The 27,602-nt window shown below is 36.7% G+C and overlaps 1 protein-coding gene across 2 annotated transcripts in view; it reads left to right on the forward strand.

Annotated features, from left to right (window-relative positions):
• Nucleotides 1–841: 841 nt before the first annotated feature.
• Nucleotides 842–27,602, forward strand: part of eeig1b (estrogen-induced osteoclastogenesis regulator 1b) — a 53,846-nt gene continuing 27,085 nt past the window's right edge. For both annotated transcript variants that reach the window (XM_073840804.1, XM_073840805.1), the window contains exons 1-3: nt 842–999; nt 1,230–1,276; nt 1,362–1,662. In XM_073840804.1, the coding sequence (XP_073696905.1) occupies nt 1,517–1,662 (146 nt within the window). In that variant the 5' untranslated portion in view covers nt 842–999; nt 1,230–1,276; nt 1,362–1,516. The remainder of the gene's footprint in view (nt 1,000–1,229; nt 1,277–1,361; nt 1,663–27,602) is intronic.

Raw genomic sequence — 27,602 nt, forward strand, 5'->3', positions numbered from 1 at the left:
TTTGTAATTTTAAAAAGGTTTATATTTCAGATAAATGCTGTTTCTCTGAACTTTCTATTAATCAAAGAAACCTGCAAAAAAGTAAAAAAAAAATAATAACAATAATAAATGTTTTTTTAAGCAGCAAATCAGAATATTAAAATGATTTCTAAAGGATCATGTGACTGGAGTAAAGCTGCTAAAAATTCAGCTTTGAAATCAAAGGAATAAACAGCATTTTAAAATATAGCTATTCAAATAAAAAACTGTTATTTTAAATAGTAAAAACATTTCAAAATGTTATGTTGTTTCTGTACTTTGGATCAAATGCAGGCTTGGTGAGCAGTAGTGACTTCTTTAAAGACATAAAAAGTCTTATTCAAAAACTTCTGGCTGGTAGTGTACATTCTTTTTTACTTCTAAACACCTCTGTTTTGTATGCATTTCGAATATGCTGAAATTTTGGCCCACGAGATGGCGCTACATTCATTTTAGAATAAATCTCAAGCAACGACTTTCTGCATTGACACATAGGCGCGAAATCTTCATTATTCTCTACGTTTGTGGCTCGCCTTGACAACACTAACGTTTGTTTTCGGCCTCCTTAGAAACCGCTGATAATACTTATGGTGTTAATGAATCTCCAAAGCCAGTATCACAACCTACATAAGGGCAAAGTTAAGCAACGCGTCTGAACTCGGAATGTCTTTCTTTTTTTATAGTAAAGTCTGGAGTACTGTTGCGTTCTTTCAGATGTAACGGGAGTTTAAAACCTTCTCGGTGAGTGAACAGCTCTGCTGTATTTAGGGAAATCCACGCGTCCATGGAGGCGGCGCTTACTGGAGTTCACTAAAGAGCTAGACAGTTTCAGTCCAGAGCAGTCAGTCTACCTTTGACTCAACGCTAAACAGCCGATTTCGATACGATTAACATTTAGTTAGTAATTCTATTATGCGTCGTTTTCTAAATCATTACGTCCAGTGATTTCTGTCCGGCTGCCATATGAAACTGTTCATCGACGTAAGTATTCAACTGTCTCTATTCAAATTTTCAGTTGCGACATTGGAAACAACAGGCGACTACTACTTTCGATTATTACAGAAAAAAGATGATAGCCATTTCGCTAGATATTATCAGTAACTACTATCAAAGCATACGACATGTTTCTTTGATTATATGATCTTTACACCTGTATATAATGGACTTCTTCAAGGTAAACTAACTCTCCAGGGAATGTGTTTGCTTTTCAGTGAAGACTGTAGCCTTCTCACAGTGGTGCTCCTGTATTGGTTTTAAGGTAAGTTATGATATACCTTCTAGTGTTTACTTAATAGTCGAAGTGTGTTTTTTGTGTTTTCACCCTTGACTGTTTTACACACAAGGTTCTTCTGGAAAGCCTCAGTCCTCTCAGAGATGCTGAACCAAAGCACATACATTGAGAAGGACTTCCAAGCACCAGATTAAAAAAACCTGCAATCATCTCCCTGTCTTCATCTACCTCTGTCTTCAAACATCCAAAGTCCAGTCTCAAAAGAATATGGCGTTTTTAATGAAAAAGAAGAAGTTCAAGTTTCAAATACACTTCACCCTGGAGGAGCTCACGGCTGTGCCGTTTGTGAATGGGATGCTCTTCTGCAAAATCAGACTGTTGGATGGTGGAGACTTTTCCATTTCTTCTTCCAGGTAAGATTTGAGATTCTCTCTGGCTGGTTTCCATGGTTTCTGCCAAATAAAATAGTTGCTAGAGCAGTAAAACTGTGTTAACTTTTTATCAGACACCACTGTTTAATTCTGAATTTGCACTCATTTCACTAACCGTGAAAACTGGTATTATTTTGAATTTATGGTGAATAAAACATGTTATGTTTGTTGATGAATTACGGTAAGTATTGAAAAAGTGCTTTAGAGCTGTAGGATGGGTGGAAAGACATTATTTGTGTATATTATCTCTTTGGCATATGTTTCAGTTAGAGCTGAAGCACTTGTTCAGACCTTCAGTTTTTGCTCAGGCCTGCATCTTTGAACAATTTTTGAGTCCATTTAAAGTGCACTTAGAAGACCACACAGGTTGCTTTAGGGGTCTCACTTCAAACGTTAAGACATTTTTTAAAGGGTCAGGGTCAAACCACTGCCATTCTTTACATTGTTTACCCAGGTAAAGGGTTTGCTCCTTTAATCATTGCACAGCCTGAATTGCACAATCATTTTCATGCTTTCTTTTGTTCGCGACTAATTCTAAACACATTTCTGTACTTGCACTTTGGTTTAAGATGATAGCACACAGATGTCAGCAGTATGACTGTTTATAAATACAGGCTTAAGACCTTAGTAGGTTAGACTCCCAGTTGGGCAAGCCTGATCAGACTCAGCCCAATTAGAAATATGAAGGTGCATTAGTAAATCTGAGTGAATCAGCAGATGTATATGTTGACAAGTGGGTTATGATTCTTACATATGAATTCCAAATAGACTCTTGCACCTGATGTGTTTATTATTCATTGTTTGTTGTCATTTTTAAAAGGTTTTACCTTATCATGGACTTATCAGCCATGTGATATAGAATAGGGCTGGGTTGCAATTAGAAATAATCTGTCTAATGGTTTTATTTATTTATTTGCTTTTAATATCAGATATTCTGCCAAGTTCTCTGTGTGTGGGTGTATAATGACGGATGGATTCTATTGATCAAAACTGACAGTAAAAACATTTATAATGGTAGAAAAGTTTTCTGTTTGAACTTTGAACTTTGTATTCATCAAAGAATGCATCACTGTTTCTATAAAATGGTTACATTTTCGAATTTGATAAAAGAAATTGGCACCATGTGAGCATATTAGAATGGTTTCTAAAGGATAATGTGACACTAAAAACTGGAGTATTGGCTGCTGAGAATTCAGCTTTGCAATCTCAGGAATGCATTACTTTTTAAAATAGATTAAAATGGAAAAGTTTTTTTTAAGTGTAATCATATTTCACAATATTACAGTTTAACTGGATTTTTGATCAAAATAAATTCATAAAATTAAAATAATTCTAATATTAAAATATAATAATATTAGAAAAATAATATTAAAATTTAAAATAATATAAAAAATATTAAAATAAGTAATAAGTATTATTCTATATTAAATGTTTAAAAAATAAGTATTTTAAACGTTTGATTCTAAAAAAATAAAATAAAATGGCACGAAATGACAGTGTTTAGTCGATTAGTGATTTGGATCAGATAATCCATTGATTTCAACATACAGTCAAAAAATTTTTTAACGTCTTTTTTTAAAGAAGTCTCTTCTGCTCACCAAGGCTGCATTTTCTTAATCTAAAGTACAACAAAAACTTTAATTAAAACAGTACAAATATTTGAGTGTTTTATATTTAAGCGATGGTTTGGAGTAGATTTGACTACATTGCTATGCACTCCGAAGCCCATCTAAATGCCCCATCCGAAGTTTTTTTTACCTTAGTCGAACATTGACGGAGATATTCGAGCTTGTCGAATTACTTGCTACAGCCGTACGTAAAAGTCCACCTACTACGTCTGTGCGCATGTCAACGTAGTAGGTGGACTTTCACGTGCTTTTCCCAAACCAGGGAAGTGACGTCGGCGTGTCGCCATTTGTAGTTTTTGAGACTAGTAGGGATCGGGTAACAGTTGTTTTTAAAACACTCGTGGTGGACTTACAAATTTTCGAATGCAGCGTTTTGTGAGTACATACCCTATTTACACTACTGTAGAAGTTTGGTAAGATTACTTGCACGTTTAGTGGTGCAATTTACGAGATACATCACATGTACCATGTACGGCTGTAGCAAGCCATTCGACAAGCTCTGATATCTCCGTCAATGTTCGACTAAGGTAAAAAAAACTTTGGATGGGGCATTTAGATGGGCTTCGGAGTGCATAGCAATGTAGTCAAATCTACTCCGAACCATCGCTTTAACTGTTTTCTATTTGAATGTATTTTAAAATGTAGTTTATTGCTGTGATTTTAAAAGCTAATTTTTTAACATCATTACTCCAGTCACATGAGCCTTTAGAAATCATTGTAAAATTCTTATTTTCTGCTCAAAAACATTTCGTACTATTATTATTGTTTTGAAAACAGCTTGGTGAGCAGAAGAGACTTTAAAAAACATTAAAAATCTTACTGTTCAAAAACTTTTGACTGGTAGTGTGGCTGAACATGAAAAACTAACACAATTTCCCCCACATAGAGCACAAGAAGCAGTAACTCCAGAGGCCAAAAATGTGTCAGTCTATTTGAAGTACTCTTGTGTTGTGAAGTTGTTTTTAGTGGCATATGACTGGGGGTGGCGTATTGTGTGGGCGCAATGACTTGCTAGCAGTGCCAGGCACAGAGAGTGCCCTCGTTCTGCTGCACTAAGATGACCTCCGCATTCATTCTGCACAATGCCTTGTGTATCTGATGTGAGGAGGTAGAAGAGGGTTATGTCATGAATGTCACAACACCGCCATTCCTCAGATGGTCCGATAGAGAGATTCGATTGCATAGGTGGCAGGAACAGAGTGTATGCTAATTTCAAAGCATAGAAAGTGAAAACAAGACAGGAGAAAGATAGCAACTAGAACTGGAATGCAAGATTGATAGAGGAGTAATGCACGAAGGAGAAAAAGAGGGTGAGTTAGAGAAAGCGAAAAACTGGACAGAGACTTCAGTGATAGTCCAAACAGAGAGTCGTTTGTCTGAATAAGCCACGGTCCTGTTTCCCTCTGCCCTCCTCCCCTCGCTCATTCTTTTCTGTCTTTCTCTCACGTTTCTTCATCCTTCTGTCTTCTTTATCAGTGTGGATTGAGTTCATGCAGTGCATGATTGACAAGAGTGAGCTCTCAGAGCCATGACAGATCAAGAATGCCCCATATTATTACTGGAATCAGTAGAGCATCAGTATCATTAAGATCTTGCATCCTAATGCCGATCTCAGACTCGTTCTGCAGCTTTTCCACGGTTCATTTTTGCATAACGCATGGGAGAAATTGGATCAACGTGATGATAAAACTTTGTCTGAGGTGGTAAATGAGCATGTAGACAGAAGTCATTAGTTTCCAGGGGCTGTCCAGGCTTGCTGAGCGGACAGAGGCCAGTGAAGCTTGAAGGAGGAGAGAGTGCTGATAGGGCTGCTTTTTAATGGTTGGCCTGCACAAAGGTGGGCGCATTCAGACAATCACAGTTATGACATGTGAAATACATCAACTTATGTAAACTGTTTTCACCGCTACGCGGGATGGCCATCATTTTTAGCATTCAAAGCACCCTAAAGGATCTTGCTGGAAGATTGTAGACTGAGTTATATATCATTCTTGCCGCAGGTTTTCCTAAGGTGTATCATTAGAGTGGTGGAGGTTATACAGAAGCAGCAGTTGCTAAGGAAACTGTGTGTGCACGTGAACTATTCTCTCCATTGATGTCAGTTTTTGATGAAATTGCTCTGTAATTGTAATCATTACAGGGATGCTCATCTCTCTTCCTTCCTGTTCTGTTCCTCTGCCTTCCACAGACGATAAATACTCAGCAGCCACGTGCCTTTGATTCACACTGGTTTATTTCTACACAAACTTTAAAGGTATAGTTCACCCAGATATGAAAATTCTGTCATTAATTACTCACCCTCATGTCTTTCCAAACTCGTAAGACCTTCGTTCATCTTTGGATTAAGGTATAACACAAATTAAGGTATTTTTGATTAAGCTGATTGAGCTTTCTGATCCTGCATAGGGTGTTTTTGTGGTTATGCCATAGAAGAACCATCTTTCAGTGAACAGTTCTTAAAAGAACCATTTTGAAGAACATTTTAAAAATATAAAGAACCTTTTTCCACTGTAAAGAACCTTTTCGGCATTTTCACCTCACCTTAGATTTCTTGTTTCCAGGTAAAATATTAAAAAATTCTTAAATCAAGAAGGATTTCCTAGACAAGTAAAAGATATTTTCTTGCTTTCAGAAAAAATACAAGTCAAAATTAAGTAAATATTTCCTTAGAACAAGCAAAATAATCTGCCCATGTAGTAAGCAAAAAAAAATCTTATTTCAAACAGAAAACAAGATTATTTTTCTTACCCCACTGGTGATTACTTTGCTTGTTTCAAGCAAAAACGCACTTAATTTTGACTCTTTTTTTCTGAAAACAAGACAATAATTGTACTTGTCTAGAAAATCCTTCTTGATTTAAGAATTTTTAGATATTTTGGCTAGTAAGAAAAGCATTTTTTGCAGTGTAAAAGTCCAATGGATGTAAAGAACCCTTATTTTAGAGTGCAGACAGCAATGCAGCAATGCAACTGACATGTTCAAGACCCAGAAAGGTAGTAAGGACATTGTTAAAAATGAAAATGCTTTTTTTTTGAGCAAAGAAAACAAAAATAACGACTTTATTCAACAATTTTATTCTCTTCTGTTTCAATCTTCAGCACGTTCACGAGAGTACCATGACAATCATTATTGTTTTCTTTGCGCACAAAAAGTGTTCTTGTAGGTTCATAACATTATGAATGAACCACTGATGTCACATGGACTATTTTAACTGTGTCCTTACTACCTTTCTGAGCCATCAACATGGTAGTACTGTTGCTGTCTATGCAACAGAAAGCTTTCAGATTTCACCAAAAATACCTTCATTTGTGTTGGGAAGATGAACAAAGGTCTTACAGGTTTGGAATGACATGAGGGTGAGTTATTAAAGACAGATTTTTTTTTATTTTGGAGGGAACTAACCCTTTAAGGCCTGTTCATACCAAAGATAAAAACTGTAATGATAACCGTAGGTACAAAGTTTTAGTAATTATTCTAATTCTGTGAGAATGAGGACGTTTGCACCAGACGGTTTAGTGAGGCCATTTTGGGATTATTGGCATTAGCCATTAATAACCACACCTGTCTGACCAATTATCAGAAGTTGTCCAATTTCCTTAATGGATTAAAGATATTGCACATTTTCAAGTTATTTTGACTAAATATTATATATAATACTGATGAAATTCTGTACAAAATATGCATGTAAAATGTAATTAAATAAAATATTCATTATTCACAAAGTAAATTACACAAACTGTGTCCAATAAAATGCTATATTTATGAAATGTTTGATATAAATTATGTTCTTTTGAAGAATCCTTGAGGAAAAAAATCTTAGTTCCCACAGAAATGCTAAACAGCACAACTGTTTTCAACATTGATTATATTAATTTTATTGGAGCACCAAATCAGCATATCGTATCAGAATGGTTTTTGAAGGTTCACGTTAGACTGAAGACTGGAGTGGTTGAACTTTCAGTGGCTGCTGAAAATTTACCTTTAAAAATCTTACCTACCTAAAACTTTTATTTGTTGTATCCACCTTATTTTTCTCCTACAGTTCCAATCATTTTGAACCGCTAGTTTTGCTGCTTCGTATTGCAAAATGGTGTGTCTTACCATATTATTTTAATCTTAATTATGAACACACTGGCTTGTAGTACAAACAATTTTACCATTTACTGCACTTTGCTATTATTCTCTTTATTTCCCCACAGCATCTAATGATCTGGAAGCCTCGCACATTCACAGAAAATGGCTTACATCCTCATTGAAAAATAAGGTGGATACACATGCTGGATATATGTAAACATTGACCTTAATGTATAGGTTTTGGCATCATCCACTGAAAAAATAAATATCATTGACCACTACATTATAAAGCTGTTTTTGTTTTATATGTAATCTCTTGGTGCTGATTGATGTTCTTATATGAACAAAGAGAAAGCTGAAGAAAGAAAGAGGATCCAGTTTCGCTCTGCTCACTGTGTGTTATTGGGACCATGTTGGCTTTGACAAATCGAGCAGAACCTCATTCTTGAGATTCCACTGGAAGAGTTACACCCCGGAACAGACACACAGACTATGCTAAAGGACAATGTGAGATTATGAAAATAAATCATTCTCATTTTTTCATTGCCTACAACCCATTCATGTGCGTTCACGGCTGTTTGTGTGCGGTATCTTAGCAACAGGGTATCAAACAAAACCTTTGAAAATGTGACACTTAAAGGGATAGTTCGAGCATTTAAGACATGAAGTTGTATGCAATCCTTATCAGCACTATAGTGTATACACACTGACCCACACTGCATTCACCTCCCTGGTCAGAGTTCTGGCCGCTGGAAGTTTTTCAAGAAAGTAGTCACGGTTAGTTTCCGGGGCCTCAAAACTGTGCGTTTTTACGTGAAAAAAATATATGCGTTTCAAAGCTTGATTAATTTACATCACAAAAAACACTCCTGACAAAAATCATACCTCAGTTTTAATCGGCACTATATTCTTTCCGTTTCCATCAATCCGCGCTGCTGTCAGTTCGCACGTTCCGATCAGCTGTTGATAGCGCGACTCGCTGACAACATGTCTGACTACGAAACTTCTGATGATGAAACCAATTTTAGCACAATGTCAGACGGAACAGACGATATATATATATATATTATTATATTAGACCTCGTTTCACGTGATTTCCACAGGAGTCTAAACATCAGATTGTTTACTGTACAGTTTAGACATGGGATCTCCAGTCCTCGTGAGCTACTGTCTTGCTGGTTTTAGTTTTTCTCTGATGCAACACACCTGACTCAAATCAACGGGTAATTAGCAGGCTTGTACAGAATGTCTCATTTGAGAAAGGTGTCCTGTCATAGGAAAACATCGAGCTGCAGGAATGTAGCTCACGATGACCGGAGTTGGAGATACCTGGCTGGTTTAGACCTACCTGTATGTGACTTCAAGCACACTTATAAACACGATGATACCGACACACGTTCCGCATAGTTACAGACAATAATAAATATAGCAAAGCATCATATTTTGTTGTGTTATATAGATTCAATTAAATTCATTAGTTATGACATTTGACGATTTTCTCACCACATAGACAGTCGATTATTGTCGATGCTATCACTGCCCTGGTTAGAATATTCTCAGTGTAACATTAGCCTAAAAACCGACGTTAGCTTCAACGTCGTATGCGACATAAAGTTAGTAAATAGAGCTTACCCGTGGTACTGGTACAGCAGAACTCTTTAAAATCCGTTTTTTGATTTTTCCTCCTTGGTTGGGGATGTAATCGTCTTCGCTGAAGTGAGCACTGCACACACGAAAATCCTTGATACTGGATATTTTAGCTCCCGCAGAGTAGCCGATGGCAACCAGCCAAAGCTGTCTCATAACTATATCAGAAACAGGAAAACGATGGAATCTGAACGGCGATCCCTGCACATTCTTGTGGTCACATCCTGGGAATTTCAAGTTCGCACCATCGTTAATTTTCTACTTTTTACGTCGTTGTCATTCGAGTGTGTAATGGAACAGCTGATCGGAACGTGCAAACTGACAGCAGCGCGGATTGATGGAAACGGAAAGAAAATAGTGCCGATTAAAACTGAGGTATGATTTTTGTCAGGAGTGTTTTTTGTGATGTAAATTAATCAAGCTTTGAAACGCATATATTTTTTTCACGTAAAAACGCACAGTTTTGAGGCCCCGGAAACTAACCGTGACTACTTTCTTGGAAAAACTTCCAGCGGCCAGAACTCTGACCAGGGAGGTGAACGCAGTGTGGGTCAGTGTGTATACACTATAGTGCTGATAAGGATTGAATACAACTTCATGTCTTAAATGCTCGAACTATCCCTTTAAGGTATACAACACACACACACACACACACACGAACACACATCCACAATCATTATAAAGCCCATGCACTCCTTTAATGAGCGTGTAACTTAAGATAAAAGATAGTGCATGGTTTCATAGACCATCTTTTATGGTTAAAATTTAAATTAGAGCCATATTAGACAGGATATAGGCTGTAAAATGGTTATTATGGTGCATTTATTATCTGGCTTTCTCATACACTCAGAGACACATTCATGTCAATATTATATTTACGTCATATATTATATGTCTTATCTGAAACTCCAGATGCAAGCCATTCATACACATAGGGCATAATATGAGTTAAAATGAGGTGCTTATCTCTCTCTCACAATGCACCACAATGCGCTCCCTAGGTTTATTACAATCACCTGCTTGTCTATTTTCTTTTTCTCACAGACATAATGTGGTCCATAAGATCAGTATCAGGGTGTCTCAGAGTTCAGGAGTTCAATTCTTCTGGTGACTGTGCACACCATAAGGTTGCTGGTTCGGTTCTCGGCATGTGCCGCCGTTTGCTTACACAGCACAAGCGGGCAGAGGGACAAGGGTCTCATCCCGTACTGGCCAGCGTGTTCTTGGGCTACAACTGCTCAATGAGATTAGCAGCTGAGTCTCAGCGGTGCACCTGCTCTCAGCGGGGACAGACTGAGGCTCCTAAACCGCCTCCTGTAAACACTTCATGAGACAGATTGCTGTGAAGCAAACAGATGTAGGTAAACAGTTGGGGTGTCTTGCATGTACTGTAAACAACTGGACGTTGCACTGTCTGACCTTCTTGTGACATCAGCTACTGTTTTACCGAGATCCGTTAATCAATAATTAGCGGTGATTGTTGTTACACGTCCAAATCTCATCTGCTTCTAAATTAAATTAGACCCTAAAATTGTGTTTTGTTGAGGAGGGATGTGCTATAACTTGATTTTTTTAAGCTATTGGACTTACAGTTTTCACTTGACCGATGATAAATCCCCTCAGTTAGCATAGTGTTTACATGCACAACAATACACTGATAACTGTCAAAGATGTGCTTATTTTAAAATGAAAGAATACCAGGTGCATGAGTGTACTGTAAAAGCAAAGTAAGATCCTTCTTGCCATATCAGTAATCCTTAAATCTCTAACAGAAAAATTCCACTTCTGTTTATAAGATGAGATAAGAAAATGATTGAATTAATACCACAGTCATTTCTGTAGCTTAAACAGTAGAGCATGAAGCTAGTGACCACATGTGTTTGGTTTTCTGAGAATGCATGAACCTGATAAAATATGTACTGTATGTGCAATGCTAGTTGCTTGGATAAAAATATCAGCCAAATGCATTAATGGAAATGTACTATAAGTGCAAAACATCAACAATTTGGGTGCTGATTGGATTTTTTTCAATCTTTTATGCTCATACTGGCTTTATAAAATCAATAATATTGTGAAAAATTATTATAATTTAGAATAAATGCTTTCTATTTGAATGCATTTTAAAATGGAATTTATTTCTGTAATGGCAAAGCTGAATATTCAGCAGCCATTACATCCTTCAGAAATCATTTGAATATGTTCATTTTGGGCTCAAGAAGCACTTTCAAAACCTTTCTTTCTTCTAAACTTTCTTCTAAATAGAAAGTTAAAATAGAAATGTTTTGTAACATTAAAGATATTTACTGTCAGTCTTTGGTTTTGATTTTTGGTCATTACATCTTTGCTAAATAAATGTATTCATGTCTTTTAAAAAAAATATTTATTGATTTTTGAACAGTAATATAATATAGTCATTCAATAAAATACAGTCAAACCAAAATGGATTCAGACATCTTCAACATTTCTCACATTGTTACAGTTTATTCGCTATAATTTAGAAAATGGTAATAAAATATCACAAGAACTCCGCGTTAAACTGTGTGAGAAAAAATTAATCTTGATAATGTCAGAAAACTTTGATAGAAAGGTATGTATTGGATTACAACCGACCACAAATTCAGACAGCTGTTAATATGACAATATTTACACAACTATCAATACTTTATTGACCAATTACCAATTAATGGCTAATTTTGTTCAGTCTGTGGTGTGAAAAGCCTCGCATTAGCAATTAAATAAAAACATATCAGCAAAACATGCACAGGTCAGAGTGTCTGAATAATTTTTGGTCCCAAATCTTTATCAATTTACCGGTAGTCCACAGTATGAGAAATTTTTGGGTATAATATGTAACCGTTTTACTTTATTTTGCTATACTTACTGCACCAAAATATCAAAAATTAAATCTGGCGTCTGAGTAATTTTTGGTTTAACTGTATGTACTATAAAAAGAAAAGAATAAACATAAAACTACTATAGTACTACAGAGACCGTTAAGTGTCAGTAATGCAGACATGTTAAATACTGTATGCTCTCACAGAGTAATGGCAGTGGGAAAAAGGAGTTTCTGTGGCTCTCAGTGGTGCACCGAAACATAAGTCAAGAACTATCTTTCATTTTCTCATGAATTCATAAGTCTGTGGGCATATTGTGGGAAAATATGGGAGAAAGTGGAAGACGGATAAAAAGTGAGCTCCATCTGGAAGCAAGTTTCACACAGAAGTAGGTTAGATGAAGTCCTGGGGGAACAGAAGGGTGGAGGGACAGAGGGAATGAGGACAAGCTTCACTTCTCAAAACATGACTGGTCCTTTTTCCCTCAGTCGCAAGAAATTTTTGAAATGTAGTTTTTTAGGTTTATGCTGCTTTTATGACAGACCTCATTTCTCATATGGTATATATTGTTGCAGTACTTTACAAATCTGTTCTAATGTATGTGTGAGAGTTAAGCTCTCACAGCTTTTTCACAGCTGTGTCTTATGCACCCTGGTTTTGCGTAGTCACAGGTTTCCAGGGGCCAAAGTTCAGTCGCCGGATGTGTTGCAGGGTTTCACAGACAACATAGCTAGGAATGTACACTTAATTTACCTCCTTCCCCTTTACACGTTCCTCCTTTCCTCACGCCGCTATAAGCAAACACTGTGTGTCTTGACAGCTTTAATAAACACATCTCCTCCACCTCAAATTTTCAGACAGCCTGTTTAAAACCTTCTAAAAAAGTATAGACTAAGCCGTATTATCAGCACAAGTAACAGACATTATCTCTGGCGTATATCCACACCTGTTACAAAGTAACCGTATTTAAATTACAAGCCTTGATATTGTATAGCCTGCTATTATGAAAATATAGCCACACCAACCAACTGTTTTTTTTTTTTTTTTGTAAGCTTAGGGCAAAACTCATACAATACGTACAGTTCCCAAACAGGAGGAAACATGATATTGTTACCATTCTAGTGATTCTAGTACATTCCTCACTCATTTCAATGTCAGTGTGTTTTTTTTATCTATTTTGTTGCGGTACAGTGTGGGACTAATGCTGTCTGATAGATTTGGGTTATATTAAATGAGCACATGTTGTGCTACGCTTGCACCATCAAAGCCCAGCACTAGCGTCTGGATACTTCATTACATACACCAAGCCCAAATCAAAGCCTTTGTTCAGAGACGACCTACCACAGAACGACAGAAAACTCCTCGGGTGAATAATGACTGACATTAAGTTGGCTGTAATGTTCCACCGGTACTTTATTATTGCTGTTTCTGTTGGCTTGAAGTGCCCTTTTAAACATTCAAGACAAGGAATTACTTAGTGACTTTGCACCCTGCTGCCTTGACATTTTGTTCTTTATGTAGATTTTAGTCTGTTTAGACTTGTCTTTTTTTCTCTCCTCACCAATGTTTTTGCGGTTTTGCCTTTGCACATTAAGACGCTAATCATTGTGCTTTATCTTCTGCTCTTTTTTTAATCTGTTCCTGTCCACTTAAGATGCATTTGCTGTCAAACACCCCGTCTGTGCTCTGATTGTGATCTCGGAGCAGTAAATCCCAGAATTTGGACCCTCATTCATGGACAAGCTTGGAGAGCTTGCTAGATCAAAGGTCAAATTCTTTTTAAGGCATAAAATTGGCTGCTGCTCTTCATCTTTACCTTTGAGTTATTATCCCAGCCCTCTCCTCAATTCCTTTGTCAGATAAAAGACACATGCGCTGACGTGTGTGTGTGTGTGTGTGTGTGTGTGTGTGTGTGTATATATCCATAGGGACCATGTGACGTCACTGTGCTTTATCGCCGCCATTTTTGTGTTCGCGCTACCTATTTCACTCTATGGTCACAGCAGCCACAACTACCAGAGAAAGATCAACAAAACTCCCAGAATGTTCAGAACAAGGATAAAATATGCCCGGGATCTGTTATTCTGTTAGCTGTAACAACAATCATCAGAAAAAAAAACTAACTTCAGTTTTATTCGATCTCAGCAGTGCTTGAAGTGGGTCGGTATGCATACAGTATAGCCTTTAGTGTACCGGTGTCATTCACGCAGGTGCTTTTCACAGCAAGGGTGTTTTTTTCGGCACAACAAGAGTAGTGGAATAATAATTAATTATTGAATAAGATTGTGAATCAGTACATTATAACCAAAATGCCATGAAATGAAAAGAATCATTTTTTTGCGATTATCATGTTGAACCGATCAACTCGTGAGTCCAAAGATTTATTAAACAAGAAAGCAATCGAACAGCAAGTTCAAAACAGTGCTAATGCAGAGAATAGTGACTTACAGTACATCCAGATGCCATACATTATTTGTTTCGGTGTGTATTTGGCTTAAGAGCAAGATTATGTTTTAGATTATGCAGTGTTTAGTGAATTATGAAAATTAAATAATAAACGCTAAACTATTGTACTACATAGCGTTCGTCATTGCAACGCCTGCAGTACAGTTTATACATGTAAAAAGGTTCTCAAAAATAATTTGTTTTGCTAAAACTATTTAGGTACAACTACTCTAAAAATGATTTGTCATACAAAAATGGCACACAAGTTACACACAAACCATCGTCCCGAGTAAATGGTACCTATTGTGAATTGTGACTGGCTGCACAAGTGGTGTAATAAACTAAACTAAAATGTTATTGCAGCCATATAGCTTGAATGAATACAAATGCATATTTTAAATAAAGAAATCTCTTGCTTTTGGTGCTTGAATTTGTGCTTCAATATTGAGATCCAGGTTTAGGAATACACAAGACGTGAAAGACATCTTCCCTCGGGTATATTTTATGTTTTCTTGGCTTGCTGGATGTTGGGCTTATGCTCAATAATCACATTTTTTTTTTTTTTTTTTTTGTATTCGCCAAAACGAATTTGCCTAAATCTAAGCGCGGACTGAGGGAATTAGTGCCGTCAGCGCGAGTCCCGTTCGCTGTGAAGTAGTGACCAGGATTCTTCAAGGTCTTAAAGCCTTCATCAAGCGACTACGTTCACAATAATTTACACTTTTTGTGTAAACATAAAACATACATACCTAAACATACAATCAAGTCAAATACACAGTGTGGGAAGTAGTAGTAAAAAGTAATTTATTATTTCAATTTATTATTAAATCTCATTAAGATGCGCTGTGTCTGTTGTCATATCGGACACAAATATGGAGGCGAGCATAGCGGAAGTGACGTCTTTGGTACCCATGAATATATATATATATAATAGAGAGAGAGAGAATAGAAACTAGAAATTTTCCCCATTGTGGTATATATAAGAGTGAAACAGCTTCTCAAACGAGAATTGTGGGACTAAATTTTGTCCATTGGACATTGATTGGATCAATGTTGTTTGCAAGGGAGAAGGATCACCTTGTCACACATTGGTTACATATTATGTTTGTTATTTGTTATTACTTTTAATCTTTGTAAAAAAGATACATATTATATATTATATGTTAAGAAAAAATATGAGGAAAATGCTTAATAAAAACTCAAAAGTCAAGGTAATTCAAATTTAAAATGACTGAAAGTATAACACCAAAAGACTAATGTTCTGTAAAAACAATGAACAGCAGCTTTAAGCATGTCACCATGATGCAAACATGAAATATCAGACATACAGTAGTAGTTCTTCATAGGGTTTTTATTCAATTGTGCTGCTTTTCCATAGTTTTTTCTATGTAAACATTGACACATTTGACTGTTGCACTCTTGCATGAAACGGCATTAAAAAAACGTGGCGCTCAAATTTTTTATCCGCCCTCGGGTTTTATTCCCCCCAGAACAGATTAACGTGCATATGGTACATTTTATGTGATGTTGGTTTTGTACGTGTCACCCGAGTTCCTACTTGGAAATGTCAGTTGGATTCGCACTATAAGTGTAATGCTCTGTGACGTTTTAAAATAACGTACAATCTGCACTACACCTAAACCTACCCGATAGTATGAACAAAAGCGAATGTGGCATAAAAATGCCATTTTAGCTTGTTTTTTAATCTGTTATCTTTCAGCTCTTTCATCTTGAGTCATGTTTTTGATGGAATTTGTACCCCAGGATTCCGCATCCTAAGTCCAATTCAGTATCGGCTGAGCTACCGAGCAAGCTTGTTGCATCTGAAAAACGAAACGCATGGATCTGTAATCATAACTGTATGAAAACGATTACAAGTGCTCGCTGTTTTACCGCCTCTATTGTTCATTTCTTTTGGAACCTGCAGTGATATGTACTTATTTGTATGTATTTCGTTTTCGTCATGAGACCACCATTTAAACCATTTGACATGAGTTTACACTCTAAACAGGCTTACATTGACAAGCAGCAAAAGAAACACTGGTCAATAACAACAACAATGACTTCTGACCTACAGAAAGCTCCACAATTTCCCAGAACTATTAAAGAAAGCTGGGAACTAGTGGCTTAAAGCAGTGGTTCCCAACCTGTGGGCCGCGGCCCACCAGGGGGCCTCGGTGATCCTCCAGGGGGGCCGCGAGATATCTTAAAATTAATTTAAATATTATCCTATAATTGTTTTATTTCATTATATTATAGCTAAATAAAAAAATGATCAAGCACAGCCTCTCTCGTGTTCTGTGATTGATTGTTTCGGACTTGACGCACTGTTAAATACAGACTGAATGGCGGCTCAAAACTTCCAACCGCTGCGCGCATTCTACATCTCGGCTACACGCATGAAGCAAATGCCGTAGCGCTAATGTACTTTACACGATTCGAGTGATAATAACGAACTTGAGCGTACCTATGTATAACACTCGTGTATAAGAATCTTACATTAGGCGCGCATAAGTCCGCTAATGATTCACAAACTATGCGCGCTCTCTGGACTCTGATCCCTATTGTTTTTTTGTGTGAAATTTAAATACGTTTGCCTAGTTGTCCAAATTAATGTCCTGTGAGTGTTTTATAATGGATGCTCACCGATAGAGGAGGATCTGGTGAGGTTCGGTGATTATGAGCATCAGACGCGCTCTGACGGAGTTCACTGATCTTTGTCGATCCGCCTTCAGATTGATGTTTAACAGATGCAAAATATATTTGCTGTATTTTTAATTTAATTGTTTATTTTTTAATGGATACAAACAGTAGATATTCAGTCAGTCAAGTTCAAAGGGAGGTTTAGTGAGTCTTTTGGCATCTCTTTTATTGTCCTCTTTGGTAGGTAGGTTTACTTATTAAGGAAAGTACTCTGATGTCTCTGATGTCTGATGTCTTAAGGTTATAAAGTATAATTTAAGTATAAGTTATAAAGTATAATTTTAAAAGAATTTTGAGTTTTTTTTTAAACATGCAGTGGAAGAATAATAAGGCAAAACAAATGTTTTGGTTGATAAAAAAAGGATAAAAATAAATAATTTTTACAGTGGAAGAACAGTATAAGAGGACATGCCAGTCATAGGGGGGCATTGCAAAATTGACCAGAGAAGGAGGGGGCCCCGAAGTAAAAAAGGTTGGGAACCACTGGCTTAAAGTACAAAATAGTTTGTATCTATCAGTCCCACAGCAGCGTTCTTCTCTCCACCCCTTCATTTTCTTGGTTGTTTTCTCTTTTTGGGTCTCTCCCGCTATAAGTCAGCTGAGAGAGCCTGAGTCAGACTGTCAACTGCACAGCTCCTCCAACCACAAACACGTGAGGGAGAGAAAAAGAAAGAAGGCGAAGGGAAAATACGCCTGTACAGGGTGATATCAATAAAATGTGGCTAACATCAGGAGACACCATACATGCTGGTCTCTCTGGGTGCTATAAAGATCTAGAGTTGATTTCAAAGAGTTTCAAAGATATCAGTTTAGTCTGTGGTATTTTTTTCTAAAGCATTCTGTTTCCATCAGTTATGATAGCTTCATTGTTTTCAGTTGAACTCGTACTTGTTTGTTTTCATACAGCCAAAGCTCCCGCAGCAGCATTTCATTTCATATCGTTTGGCTCTCTATGCAATAGTTATTGGCAATATGTCACTCTCATAAAGAGTGAGCTGGATTTTTTTTCATCTGCATCAGTCTGTGTGTGTGTGTTTCTGGCTTTTCTCTTAGGGTCTGGCCTGTCCAATGTGTTCTGATCCATTCTAGTGGAATTGGAGATGACTAATTTGCAGAGAGCTTCAGAAAGCAGTTCTCCATTTTGACCTCCACATTTCAGTTTAGAGAGCAGTGTTCAACTGATTACTGATTGAGAGCGTTTACTTATGCTCTTTAAAGGCAATTTGTGTCTCTGTCACCCAACCTCCTCCACACCAACTCTGAACGCTTTCAATCAGTAATCAATTAAAGTAAGGTTTTGCTGGCAAAAAAGTCCACAGGGTCCACTTACAGCTTTTAAAGAGGCTCTGACCTAAAAAGCCATTGATCAGTGTCTGTGTTCCAGAGATATGAAGAGTGAATCACACTGCAAGGTTGGTTACATATAAATCACATAGGACTGGTCTCCAGGCCTTCTTGTGTATATTACGCAGCAGCTAACACTGATAATATCGAAAGGGCCCCCGGCTGTTATTTGCATACCTTATCAGAGAGGAAAAGAGCCAGGCTATAATCCAATGTTCAGTTTGTCAGGGTCTTTGTGGCTATTTTTGTGGTCTCTGTGGTTGTGTTTGTAACATCTTAGCTTGTTACAAAATGCGTTAAGTAAAAAAATGAAGAATGCTTTCCTTTTCAACTTAATGTGAATGGATTATTTATCAAACTCAAGATGGTTTGAGTTCCACCTACGCAACAACAGTACATTTTTTCTTTCTTGGCAGGTTAATCAATTTACGTGTGATACAATCTTTGCATCCTCGGGCAGGTCGATTAATCCTCTGTTTTGGATAGCTGAAGGCTTAGACATTAGTTAGAACTTGTTTAAGATCATTGGGCCTCTAGAAAGACTACATTTGTTTTTGGTTTCCCCCTCTAAACCTCAAACAGTATTGAATGGCAGCATTGAGAGAGAAGTTTCTAGAAGCTGTGTGTCACTGCCTGAACCTTTGAGATGTCAACATCACAGGAATCTCTGAGAGCTGGATTGCATTACAAAACCGCCCTTTTTTCTTGGCCCCCATCCTCTACCACAGGTACACCCTAATCTCAGCGCATGAGAGATTGTTACATAATGCACAGATCCCTGTGTATGACTAAATCAGTGAATTGATTTAATCTTGTGTGTGTGTGCGTGTGTGTGTGTGTGAGAGAGAGAGAGAGAAATCAGTTTTTTCTAGATTTAAAAGTTTGTTTAAAAGAAAGAATACATTGAATTAATCAAAAGTGACAGCAAAGTCATGTATTTGTTACAAAAGATTATATTTAAAATAAATGCTGTTCTTTTGAACTTCTTAATCATATTCATGTATTTTTGTGTATCACAGTTTCCTCGAAAAAACTAAGCAGCTGTTTTCAACAATGATAATAATAAATGTTTCTTGAGCAGCAAATCAGCATATCAGAATGATTTCTGAAGGATTATATGCTCTTTTAAGCACATAAAAAACATATCATCAACCCTAAACGTTTGAGCGGTCGTGTACATACAAGCCCTGTTTAGATCCTTTTGAGATTTGGACTAGTTTTCCAAGAAAAGGTTAGGTTTCATAACCATGGTTTGTGTATTTAATCCCATCCTAATTGAAAAAGGCCTGTGTTTTGCTCACACAAGTTTGGTATTATGGAGAAAATTACCTACTTTTTTTTTTTTTTTTTTAGGTAATTCAGGGTTCTTCAGAGAAATCTGATTCTGGTAAATAGCGATGTCTGTGATTGCTGTATGCAGTTTGTCTCCCTCCACAATGCTTCTCATTTATTTTGTTGAATACTTTCAAGTTCCCATGAAATCAAAATGAAAGTTTTTTTGGCTTTTAGTACAAATATGTTAGCCTTAATGTTATGCTTCAAAAGAATGACAAAATTTGCATTTAGAATTGACATCACCCTGCATTTCAGCTTCTCATCAAACTTTCTGTCCAATCAAATGCTCTCTAGAATTCGAAGTGTCCCGCCCCCTACAATATAAATAAATGGAGTGGATTATATGCACAAGTCGGCGCATACCACAAAACATATCAGAGCCAGTTAAATTCTACACAGAATGCTATATTTTAAAGCAATATGGATGAAATTGTGGCTATAATACGCTATCAAATGTGGCTTTACCAAGCTTAGTGGCTCTGGCCCAAGCTGTGATATAAACAAATCACTATTAACCATTTAAAAAAGGGGTGTGACTGCTTGATATGTCCCGCCCTGTCTTCCAGTTTCAGTTGATTTTACGTCATAGTATAACGCTGCGTGTTTCAAAGCACTTCAGTGGACCTTTAACTAAAGGTTAAAGCTAAAGCTTCTGAGTAAAAGAACAGTTTTGAATTTCAGGATGCATCCTGATCACATCCCCTTCTGTAATGTCATGAAGCATGTGTATATCTAATGTTCTTTTTTGTAATGTGCACACACTAATACAACATGTTTCTCATCCAGATGTTTGTGTGGATCTACAGGAGAATAGGATTTAACACCAGTCTTGGATTAACCGTCTGTCTAAACAGATGGGCTCAGATTAACTCTTGGTTTGGAATTTAGGCTACAGTTGAGTCTGCAGAAAGGGCACAGTCAATAATACACATTATTTAGAAGAATTTCAAAAGCATTTGCCCCTCTGTTTACTTTAAAGGAAGAATATCAGTGAAAATTCAGAACGAACACTTGGTTTAAAATGCTAATTCTACTGCTGTCACTTGATTGGATGAGGCTAAACATATATGCTTTATACTGAATCAGATTTTTTTTGTCATCTGCCATATTCTTTGTGTTTAACACAGCAGTGCTCTTCTGGCCCAGCAGAGTGTTTGTGGAGAGAGGTGAAGAGTCACAGTGTTTGCGAGGGATGATCTTAGCATAGCAGTCTTTGCTCTGCGAGAAGATTGATGCTCTCACTGGAACCGCTGGAATGCTGTTATTGTGTTTACGCCAAGACAACGTCATGCCTCACCCTTACGCTCAATTAGAGGTGTATACTTCATGAGGGCATGTAGAAAAATGAAAAGAATTATGAATAGGTGCCATAAGGCACTTTATGAAAGACATTTTTATATAGTTACACATAGATACAGTATTCAAAGGTTTGGGGTCAAAAGTTTATTCAGCAAGGACACATTAAATAGATAAAAAGATGATCTCTATTTCAGGTTTAAAGTTACAAAAGATATATATTTCAAATGTTATATTAATCAAAGAATTCTGAAACAAGCATCATGGCTGCCACATGGTTTCCAAATATCGAGCAGCACAGCTGTTTTTAACATTGATAATAATCAGACTTTTTTCTTGGACAACAAATCAGCATTTTATAATGATATCTGACTGATCATGTGGCTCTAAAACAGCTGCTAAAAATTCAGCTTTGCCATCAAGAATAAATTACATTTTGCAGTATATTATAATAGAAAACAGTTTTTATAAATTTTAATAATATTATACATTATAATAGTTTTTATTGTATTTTTAATCAAATAAATGCAGCCTTGTTGAGCATAAGAGACTACTTTCAAAAACATTCCGCCTTACTGACCCCAAACTTTTTAACGGTTTTGTGTAAGATTTTTTCTTTTTTTCCAGTAAATCATGGTGCTCCTCAAGCAATCTAAACACAGCTTTTGCTCTGTCAGGAAGACATTACAGTAAACAATTTTGACAGTTTTTCCCTTTAATCATCCCAGCTGTATGTTTGACACAGCTGTGCTAGATGCTCCACTAAGCTAATGAGCTCTGTAGAGTGATGAAATATAGATATCAGCCACTCCAGTGGCTCACATCGCTTTCTCTTTCAGTTTTTCGAAATGATGGAGAAAACCGTGAATAATTCATTAGGGCAGATATTCTTGAGTCGGTCATGTTTTAAGGTGCAGCACGTGTCCGTATCCCACGTGCTGCCACAAAACCCACTGTTGTGCTGAAGTTTCAATGGCAGTGAACCCCAGCCACAGCTAATAAAACAGGTAGTGGGCTTGGGGCCTCATCAATCTGTGACCAGAAAACTTCAAACAAAAACTGACATGTCTAGAGCCTGAAAAAATGCTTTTTACCTCATTAAATCTCAAGCCGAGTCCTAACCAGGTGTGACTTGTGACAAAACAAGTGATAAAAGTTTCATCTTTTCCATGTAATTCCAAGTTTTTGTCCTAACTAGCTCAAAAAGTCAGTGTACCCACTGTAAAATCTCATTGATCCATATTCCACCTAGACATTAAACAGTAGCTTCTAGGTTGTGCTAGTGTCATATGGTACCGCATGTTTAAGTTTAGTGAAAACACTCACATTGGTCTTAGACATGGTTTTAGTTTTATTACCCAAAGCTCTGTGCTTCCATAAATGGAGAATGTGTGAGCATATCTTCTCTATACATCTATCTATTGTGCTCATTATAGACTCTAGTAGTGAGCTCACGTTTCAAGTGATCACACATCCACGTCACATCCATTGTTCTTTTAAGCCAGCATGACCTCAGTGCAACTTAATGATGTGGATATCAGTTAAGTAGGTCATGTTGCTTATTTTTCCTTTAAATTCGTGTTACATTGCTCTCATCCCATGTGCTCTTTGTTAAAGGGATAGTTAACCCAAAAATTTAAATTTTGTCATTTATTACTCATGTTGTTCCAAACCCGTAAGACCTTTGTTTATCTTTAGAACACAAATTAAGATATTTTGATGAAATCTGAGAGCTTTTTGCTTTTAAGGCCCAGAAAGGAAGTAAGGACATGTGACATCAGTGGTTTAACCGTAATTTTATAAAGCTATGAGAATGCTTAATTTGTGTTTCAAAGATCTTACGAGTTTGGAACGAAACGTCAGAGAGTAATGACAGAATTTTCTTTTTTGGGTGAACTATCCCTTTAATTCTCTCCCATTGAAGGTGTGTGCTTGCTTTGTGGGTGCATGTGTGCCTACATGTGCATGTGACTGTATGTTCTCTGACTCATATTTTCATTCTTCTCTCCAACTTGATTCCCTCCTTCATCATTCCTGTTCTCCCCGATCCAGATGAGGAATGCATCTGCTGCCTCTCTGATCTGTTACAGATTTCACACAGATGTGCATGATAAGTGTGAGCGTACTTTTGCATTCGGATAAAAAGGGGACATATCATGAAAAACATAATTCTTCTGGCTATTTTAGATGAAAGTGTTCGACGGATGTACACTATTAAACTTTCAGAACTCCGTGCTAAGTCACTTAGATGATTCACTAAAAGTTAGAGCCTTATTCCGAAAACTTCATGGTGGGGTAATCATGAGCTCAGTAAAATTTGTTTGCGTGCTGATGGAAAATTGAGATTGGAGGAGAAGTTAAATTTTAGTGATTGTGTTTGCTTTGAAAACTTTTGGATGCTGACAGAAATGAGACAATTTGTGTTTGGCTGCAATTATTTTTTTGTTGTTTTACCCTACTTTGTTTTTTTTCCCCTAACCTTTTGCATTGTCCTGAGAAACTGCGTTTGTACGCAAAAGTTTTGCATTTCCCTGAGAAACTCTGCTAAACTTGATAAACTGTTTGGGCTAAAAATTCAGCTTCGAAATCACAGGAATAAATTACATTTTACAATTTATTCTAATAGAAAAGTTATTTTAAAAAGTAAAAATGTTTTCAAATTTTAGTTTTTGCTGTAATTTGGATCAAATAAATGCAGGCTTGGTGAACAGAAGAGACTTACTTAAAAAAAAAAACATTAAAAATCTTACTGTTCAAAAACTTTTGACTGGTAGTGTTTTATAATTTGGACTTCAGGGAACACAAAATGCTGAAACTGTGTATTACTCATTTAACTACTCTGTTATAAGAGCACAAAAGTCTAGTGTTTACAGAATAAGGATGTACAACATGTATTCAAAACTGCTGTGCCAGAATGACTAATCAACCAGTCCTCTTTTGTGAGCCCTATGTAACTGTTTCAGGTTCACCTAACTCAAATCAGATGTGTTTCTTACAGGGTTTCTGTACATATTATGTGGTTAAGAAAAACAGCTAAACTGTGTCAAAAGTTTGCTAGTTAAAAAATGCAAACCTTGTGGTACAAGAGGCTGTAATAGCTGTAAGCTATTATTTACATTTAGTTTACATTTGCGTGCTCTTCGCATGCAGGTGTCTTTGACTTCCTCTGTCTTGCCTCGTCATGTCGTCAGAGCTTGTTTGCACCTGTCTGCATGCTTTGAAGTTTTTACAAGTTTGAAATCCAAGAGAGGCTGCTAAAAGAAGAGGGAGAGGGAGTGCATTTTTGTTCAGTTTCTGTTTGCCTTTAAATCGAAGGTCTCTTATTGGCACTCACATGAGCGATCTTTGGTAAACAGTCCCTCATGAGCAACAATTGAGTGCTTTGACAGAGGAACCAGAAGTCCAGGTTATGTAAGACTGACTCTTCCTGCAGTGACATGGCACACCTGTGGGATGGGCCTTACGTAACACTGGAGACTAACTGGACATTTATTGTATGAGTGAGAGAGTGGGAGCTAATAAAGATAAAGTGAGATGTAGGGGATTTCATAAAATCCCTTCAACTTGAAGAATTGGTTTGCTGTTTTACAGTAACCAGCCAGTCAGCTGCAAATAGCATCTTTTATATTTACTAGCAGAAGTGGTTGCAAAAAGCCTTGCTGCAGCAACAGTTTTTTGTGTTTTCTAATAAATGTGTGGGGTTTTTTTTGCCCGTGCATTAGCTCACATACTAAAGGGGGTCGCACACCGGAACGAGAAACACAGCGCGACGTTGCGTCGCGCCGCGCCGAGGACAGCTGGAGGTATTGCACACCGGACGTGCACTTTCTATACGCGCCAGCTCATTTTTCAGGGAAGTTCTGAACTGCAAGTGACGGTTGTGACCTTGTAAATCCAGTAGGTGGCAATCAAAGACAGTGAATGTAATAACGACAGACAAATGTTACATAGAACTTTAGATTTTGCATATGTAAAAATGTCTGAATTAAAAAATATGAATTAATTATATAGGTTTAAATTTTTTCCAAGCTGTAAACCTAATGTAAGTAGTATTTTGCAGCAGTGGTATCTTGTTTTTTTTTTTATCTAATAGGACGATTTGAGACAAATATGATGTTATTTAATATAAAACTATGCAGATGGCGCTCTGTGGCGCGGCAGAAATTTGAACAGCTTCCTGAGTCGTAGCTGGGCGCCGCGGACATACGCCGAATGGCGACGCCAGTGTGCGTATACTCATAGAAAACAGGCTTGTGCACAATTCAGAATTTCAGAATTGGCCGCCATTCAATTCATGAGTTGGAATTTGAGTTGAATTAACTCCGCCCCACAGGAAGTTGAATTTGAATTGGAGTTGGAATGACAGGAAGTGGAATCAAATTCGTGGCAATTCAAAGACATTCCACACAGTCATGCAACAGAAAGAATGTGTTGAATCTCACATACAATTACATTAATTTTGTAATTTAATAGCATAATTTCATTACACATAACTAGTCACTCCTCAACCCTGCATACATTTTGTTCCACAAAATTCCAATTCCAATAAATCAAACTTAATTATGTGTTCTGTGACTAGAGCTTTTAACATTCATTGCTGGGGGAAACATTTCCTGTTAATGTAATCTGTACAAGTAGTTCAAACTAATATCATTTATAGAATATGTAATGAAATCATATCTGACATATTTTGTAAAGCTTCATTGTTAAACACTTCACTTATGTTTATGAATTTCTTTGAATTTGTATTGAATTGCAATTCTGCTTCCTTTAATTCAAATTCGAATTGTAATTCTAGATCCTGTTTTTGACATCAATTCAAATTCAAGAATTGAATTGGAATTTAGGAGTCATTCTCAATTCAATTCTGAATTGTGCACAAGCCTGATAGAAAACTATGTGTTCGAATTTTAAAGACGTCGCGCGACAAGGCACTGTTTTTCTCGTGAAACCCCCTTAAGTCTTGGGTGCTTGCTTGGGTAATTTCCTGCTACGTTCTGTGTGGTTTCTAGGCCATTGAATAGATTTGAGTAAATCTTTGTGTTTTTGCCTGTATTTATCATACACTGTTGGGAAATTGTTAGTCCTGTCACCCTAAAAGAGGATCCCTCCTCTCTTTTGCACAATTTGAGGTTAGATGGTTAGTTTTTTTTATTTTGAATTCCTAACACCAAGTTTGAGCAATAGTAATGTCATGCAGTTAAGGTCAAAAGTTTACATACACCTTGCAGAATACAAAATAATAATAATTATTTAACCAAAATAAGAGATATCAAATAAAATGTATGTTATTTTTTATTTAGTACTGACCTGAATAAACTATTTAACTTAAAAGATGATTACATATAGTCCACAAGAGAAAAAAAATACTTGAATTTATAAAAAACGATCCTATTCAAAAGTTTACATACACTTCATTGTTAATACTGTGTTGTTACCTAAATGATCCATTGGGATCCATTTTTAGTGATAGTTAAACAGTTAAACTGCCCGCTGTTCTTCAGAAAAATCCTTCAGGTTCCACAAATTGTTTGGTTTTTCAGCTTTTTTTTATGTATTTAAACCCTTTCCAACAATGACTATATTATTTTGAGGTTAATCTTTTCACACTGAGGACAACTGAGGGACTCATATGCAACTATTACAGAAGGTTCAAATGCTCACTGATGCTCCAAAAGGTAAAAACTGGTGCATTTAGAGCCAGGGGTGAAAACTTTTGAAGTGAAAGAATATATGTGCCTAAATATATATTGCCTAAAAATAATATATTTTTTTCATTTAGTACTGCCCTTCAGAAGCTACTGAAAATACTTACATGTTTCCTAGAAGACATAATAACTGAAATTTACCCTGATCTTCAAATTCAAAAAGTTTTCACCCCCAGTCCAGTGAGTGTTTGAACCTTCTGTAATAGTTGCATATGAGTCCCACAGTTGTCCTCAGTGTAAAAAGATGGATCTTAAATCATACAGTCATTTTTGGAAAAGGGTTCACATACACAAAAATGCTGAAAAACCAAAGAATTTGTGGGATTGCATGCATTTTGTATGATTCGGCTTATTTTTATAAAATAAATCACATTTTGCAGATTCTGCAAGGTGTATGTAAACTTTTTATCTCAACTGTAAATGTTAATTTACATTGGTAGCATTCATTAAAATCCTCAAAGAAAGAGGTAGACATAAAAACCGCAAGTGTTTAAAGGAGCATCATCTAAACAAAAGCCGTGACACCAGACTCTCCCCACCACATACTCACCACTGATGATTTACATTTTCATAACAAAAGCAACTTAATCATTGTTTTGATATTAAGATGGGAGTCCAGAGAGGACCCATCATTGTTTATAAAACTTTAATGAGGTCTATGAGGCTTTACACTTTAATGAGCTTGCTATCATTTGATCACAGCTATGACTAATGAGTGTCACATGTCATGATAACACGGCAGTCATCTATCATTATATGCAGTCAGTTATTAATCATGTTACCACAGTCTCACGTGTGGCGGATATTGGAGAGATCGGTCATATAGCAGATCCTTTTATCCACATTGACTTTTGAATTTATATATTTAGACAACCCCGCTGGAGTATCCCAGGGTTCAGTGCCTTCCT

Source organism: Garra rufa, chromosome 5 (assembly GCF_049309525.1).
Source record: "Garra rufa chromosome 5, GarRuf1.0, whole genome shotgun sequence".
In the NCBI taxonomy this organism is placed as follows: domain Eukaryota; kingdom Metazoa; phylum Chordata; class Actinopteri; order Cypriniformes; family Cyprinidae; genus Garra; species Garra rufa.